This window comes from Malurus melanocephalus, unplaced genomic scaffold, assembly GCF_030028575.1.
Source record: "Malurus melanocephalus ecotype Western Australia unplaced genomic scaffold, MMel_1.1 scaffold_3, whole genome shotgun sequence".
NCBI lineage: Eukaryota > Metazoa > Chordata > Aves > Passeriformes > Maluridae > Malurus > Malurus melanocephalus.
This window is the reverse complement of record NW_026623235.1, coordinates 6,405,372-6,411,100: the sequence shown is the minus strand read 5'-3', so window position 1 is coordinate 6,411,100 and position 5,729 is coordinate 6,405,372. Positions and strand designations below refer to the sequence as shown.

General features: G+C 52.8%; 1 protein-coding gene across 1 annotated transcript; it reads right to left on the bottom strand.

Moving 5' to 3' along the window:
* Positions 1-208: 208 nt before the first annotated feature.
* Positions 209-4,953, bottom strand: TRIB1 (tribbles pseudokinase 1). The gene is made up of 3 exons (XM_057368516.1): positions 4,514-4,953; positions 3,825-4,117; positions 209-1,781 (listed from the first exon to the last, which is right to left on the bottom strand). Exons 1-3 carry the CDS (start codon positions 4,817-4,819, stop codon positions 1,313-1,315), a joined length of 1,068 nt encoding a protein of 355 aa, XP_057224499.1. The 5' UTR covers positions 4,820-4,953; the 3' UTR covers positions 209-1,312.
* Between the last annotated feature and the right edge of the window lie 776 nt (positions 4,954-5,729).

Sequence of the window (5,729 nt, the reverse complement as noted above, 5' to 3'; positions counted from 1 at the left end):
AAAAAAAAAAAAAAAGGACCGAAGGACTGTGTTTTTCTTAATCTTGCATAGACATACCTTTGGAAAGGATGCAAGAAGCCAGGATGAAGTCAGGGAAGTCAGAATGCAAGCAGAAAGGGAAGGCTCACTCATGGTTATCAATTTGGGCTGCTAAGCACCTTCTAAAAGCTTTCCCTAGAAATNAAAAAAAAAAAAAAAAAAAAAAAAAAAAAAAAAAAAAAAAAAAAAAAAAAAAAAAAGGACCGAAAAAAAACGAGGGCAGGGAGGGGGCTGGAGGCAAACAGCTTACGTGAATAATCAACAGCAAGGAGATTTTACTCTAAAGACTAACTTTTTGGGGGATGGAGGGCAAAAGAGGAGGTGATATGATATTTCTAAGAGTTGAGGCGGTTGGAAAACATGGCCATGTTTACAGGTACTGTACAAGACACCCCTTATCCTTTTCCAAGGGAAGGTGCCCCAGCCGATAGTGTTACGGTTTGGTAAACAGATATGTTTTGGCACTGGGAGCTAACGAGACCTGCCACTTGACAAGCTCGCTGAGGGTATGAAGTTATATACGCTACACCATGGTAACATGAGGCTGAAGTCTATTTAAAATGCTTTCCTGGTCAGCGAATGGAATAGGAGGGGATCCGGTTGGGAGATCCACTGGTTTCTGCTTCAGAAAGAGCCACAGCAGTGATTTGTCTTACAGGTGGATCTAAGAGCTTCACACCTCTGAAAGTGGGATGAGCTGGAGGAGCAGCAGAGAGCGGACAGCTGACCGTGGCGGGTGAAGATCTCCTTCCCTCACTGACGTGTGCTTCACAGTCAGAGAGCTGCGTTGTGAACTGGCTGCTGGGGGCGCCGAGTTGATTCCCCTTTTAACCATTTCTGTCAGATCTGTTTAGATAGAGGTGCACCTTGTGCCCTTCTGCCCCTACACGTCATGGTCAGGGCTCCACACCTCTGCAACCACTGCAGGACAGAAGGAGCTGCCTTTCCATCCCACACCCTACCAGAGCTAAGACTCTGCAGCCAAGATGTGACCAGTTCCACTGGAGGAGAATGCGGGAGGCAGAAGAGCCAGACAGTTCTCAGAGAGCTGCACAGGTCCTGCAGAGCTGGTGGGACCAACCAGCAGAGCACAAGGATGGAACTCTGACTACCCTTAGGGAGTGGAGATCTCCAGGTTGGCATTCATTTAGACAAGGTCACTTTCCTGACCATACTGGCACTTTAAGATGCTGTTGAGTTTGCAGACATGGAAAAATGAAACCCTACAGAGGTGCCGGAGGTAAGAACCGACGAGGTTTTTGAGATTTCAGGGTTAGCAGAAAAAGGAACTCATGTCATCACTGTCTCCATGATACTCTGGGACAATCTGATCCGAAGTTCCCGTCTCCTGGTCTGTATATCCAGGCTCCAAGACTGCCTCGAACCAAGGGTGAAGCAAGATCTCTGGAGCTGTGAGTCTTTCAGAAGGCTCCCGCCGCAGGAGGCTGCGGATGAGGCAGCGAGCTTTGGGGGAGACGTGGTCAGGAATACAGAACTGTCCACGCCGGATTTTGGAAAACAGAGTGCTAGGGTCCGAGTCATGGAAAGGATAACGTCCCACCAGCAGGGTATAGAGCATCACTCCCAAACTCCACACATCGGCCGATTTGCCAGAGTAAGTCCCCGTTGTGTTTAGGATCTCAGGACTGACATACGCYGGGCAGCCGTGCTTGTCTGAGAGTGCATCGTCTTCGCCTTTGATGATGTGTGTGTCTTCCAGGCTCTCCAGACGCAGCTGAGTCCTATAGAGGGCAGGAGAGGAAGCCACAGGTGAGAAATAGCAGCACGCAGTCATGAGCAAGCACAGYGAGCCCCTGCCATGGCCCCATTCCCTCTCGCATTGGCACTGAGAAAGGAAACACTTCTCACTCTGCAGCAGAGAAGCTGCGCGCACGCCTGGCTATGTCGAATTGAAGTGCTGCTGTGTGCATCAGGCCAGCATTCAGTGACCCTCACTTGTTTTATTTTCTGGGGATTTTTACTACACAGACTGCTCCTCAAGAACACCAAGCCACTTCTACCTACGCAGATTGCAGTGTCACTGCAGGGGGCTAATTGGTGAYGCAGCACTGTCCAGCCACTGTGTGCCCTTCAGGCTTTGAGCAAACAGTGTCCAGCTGTGTGATTCCACCAACCACAAAGCCCAGCTCCCCTCTGCACCGATGGGGAGCATTGCTTTTCCTGAGTTTTTTATTTGATTTTTCATTTCAGTTTGTAGTTTACTCCTTTTGCCTTTCCAGAGCRTATCACCGCACCCACCACCTCCCAGGTGGAGATGGGTCCACCCCATTTCCTATTTGGGAGGGTGAGGGGAGCTCCCATCGGCAGGGGAGCCGTCAGCCAGCCCTGGAAGGGCTCTGCACTGCCTGGCAGCCTGCTGGGATGTAGATATGTTGGCTGCAGCCTGTCCTCAGCCTGACCTCGGCAAATACCCATTGGTTCTGCAAACGGAAAATATGACTCAACGAGAACCGTGGGCCCGGGATTGGCTGCGGGAGCCCTGAAACTGCACCTGTGCGAGAGCCCGCGTCGCCTGCCATTGCTTAACCCTCTTCTTGCCAAATGTGATGCACATGACATCGCCTGTGCAACACGTTATTTCCAAATGAGCGAGACTGTGTGCAACGTAACATTTCAACAAATGTTTCATCTTCTTATGGGAGGGAAAAGGCTGCAATAGTTTCCTTCAAAGGAATAGCTTTCTTTACATGTCAACATATGGTTGTTTCTGTTTCAGAGGGGCAGTGCTGGTTAATTTTCTTATCACATTCATAAAAGGTATCCTGAAGAATCATTAGCCCAGTTAAAAAAAACAAACAAAATCCCCTTTCTTCTGCTTCAGTAATATCACCTTACACTTTTATGATATTAAGCACAAGTCCATTACAGCTTTTACTCAGTTTTTTAGCATTCAATGGGATAAGCAGCTAGTCAAGAGTCAATTTTTGCTGATTTAAAATTTATTTCTGACTTTGCCATATGCGGTGAAGCACTACAAGAGCAGCAAACACTCCAGGGGAATACTGAATTATTTTCCTAATCTAAATTTAACAACTAGATTCTATGACCTCCTCTACGAACCTAGGCTTTAGGCTAAGTTTTACTGAAGTAATTTTCTTAGACGCAGGACTCCCAAAGCAGTATTTAACCACATCCCACCTGCCCTCCTGTGTGTGCCCACATCCATGGGCACAGGGGGCATGGAAAGCACGGCAGTGGAGGAGGGGTAAAAGCCCCAAAGGACACAGCAGCATCAGCAGAGTGGTTCAGCAAGGAGACCCTGCCCACGTGCTGTAGCCCCACCGTCGCTCATAAGGAAATTCTCCCGAGGAGAGAACAGAGCTCRGGCTCCTCGCAGCTCCAGCTCCCCCAGCCGAGCTGCTTCCCCTTCCCGGCACAACACCTCAGCCCCCCTCCTCTCCTCTCCCTCTCTGCCTTTTATTCATTTGACACTGAATGAGTGGCACACATGACATCTTCTGGCGCTAACGAGCATCTGAACTATCATCCCTTTGTCTGCCAGCGGGTTTCACTGAACTTCTGCTGAATGAGAGGAAGCTCCCGGCGAGCTTCCTCCCTTTCATCAGTCAGGATCTAAGAGGGATTGCGCGCCGGTTTAGATCCGTGACCTACTACACACACGTGATGGGGACCTATTCGGATGGCTCGCAGGTGATGCCCGGCTGACAGAGCTGCTTCCACTCCCTGAGACGCTTTTTGTGTCTCTGGATGTGACATTCCTCCCTCCCCACTCACCCCAGGGCTGGCTGCTGACAGCCACTCACCTTTCTTCATTAGAGAAGACAAATTTCCTGAGCTTGAGGTCACCAAGTACGATGGCTGACTGGTGGCAGTGAGCTACAGCGGAGACAATCTGCTTGAACAGCCGRGCAGCCTCCTCTTCCCTCAGCCTCTTGCAGCTCCTCACATAGGAGTGCATGTCCCCAAAGTCCTTTTCAAAGAACACATAGGCCTTCGTGTCCCCAAGAATGACTTCGACAACCCCAGTGATGTTTCTGTGTGACGGCAGCTGAATGTAAGGTCGGATCTTGTCCTGGTAGTGTTTGAGGGGGAACACCTGTATAGACGAAATTAAACCCAAATTCAATTCTCAAGGGCGTTGAAAGCGGCAGCTCGCGTAGCAACTCTCCCCAAACAATGACGAGGGAGCTGGAGGGAAGCCAGGGCTCGGCAGGACCAGCAGAAGCGGCTACCGAGACCTTTCCTGTTCATTTTATATTGAAAGGCTGGGAGGAAATTTAAACCAACCACTATTCCCACAGCCTTTGGGGGAAGGCGCTCCGAGGTAAGCGGAGTCGCAGCTGGCTCCCAGMGCGAGCAAAGCCCGCCGGGGGCTGGCCGGGCGTTCCCGGCCGGGAGCAGCGGGAGGATGTTCGGCAGGGCTGGCCCCGGGCCGGGCGCTCGCACCGGGGGAGGACCCGCTCCCCACCCGCTCCGCTCCGCTCCCGCTCACCTTGCAGCGCAGCTCCCGGCCCGAGCTGACGCTCAGCGCCCGGGACACCTGCTCCCGCTCGGCCAGCGGCAGCAGCAGGTACGAGGCGATCAGGCTGGGACCCGCCGCGCCGCCGCCGCCGCCGGGAGAAGCGGGGGCACACGGCGAGCCGGGAGCGCTCAGGCAGTCCGGGGGGCCGCATTCGGCGAGCCTCGGGCACTTGGCGGCCGGCGCTTCCTCGGCGGGGCCGTCGTGCAGGGGCTGGAGGCGCTTGGCCGGGGCGCTGCGGCAGCGGGCGGCCGGCAGCAGGGACGCGGGGCGGCTCATGAGGGGAGCGGAGCGGGCGCGGAGCTACAGGCGGGCGCTGCGCGCTGGGCGCATCCCTTCGCTCTCCCCGCCGAAACCCCGGGCCGTGTCCACCATCTGCTGCCGAGTCCGCGCTAAAGTAGTTGGAGGCTTTTAAAAAAAAGAAAAATTAAAAAAAAAAAAAAAGGTGATTCTCCTCCTCCTGCCGGCCCTGACGCACGGGGAAATGGGAGGAGGGAGCCTGGGACACGCCCGCTCCGCTCCGCCCGCTGCTCTCCGCGCCCCGGTGCTGTCGCGGAGCCGGGCGGGGCGGGGGGGGGAGCCGCTGCGGGACCCGCTAGGGCTGGGCGAGGCGGCGGCGACCCTCTTCGACCTTAAATAATTGTGCTAGAAAGCGAGGCCACCTCTATTTCCAGGAGCTTCTCGTCCATACATCAGGTTCCCAGCCCCATTCTTGCTTTTCACTGATCATTGAACAACCATCCYTCACCCCAAGGTTTGCATCACGCTGCTGTGTGACCGTAAGCGTTTGCTCATAAGCGTAGACGTAACGTGCACCATGAGAAATACTTGGCACCGAGTGTTTCCCATGTTAAAAAAATCTGCTGTCCGAAAAAGGAATGGCTCGGAGAGGCAGGCAGCAGCCAGCAGCTGAAGTGACCTGTGAGGAGCAGACTGAGAGGAGCTCCACATGGCACAAAAGGGTGCGTTTAAAGGACGAGTAAATAGACTTGCAGCCGTGACTGTTAGTAAATGGAAGAAAAAAATGAGACAAAACCAGACAACAAATCATCCCTGAAAAAAAAAAAAAAAAAGCAGACAGCTGTAGTTTTGACAAGAGTGCTTCAGAAGGAAACTCTCCAGTTTTCTGTTGACATATATGCAAATTTTCTGTAATTCAGTGCTGAAGCTTCCCTAATATTAACATAGG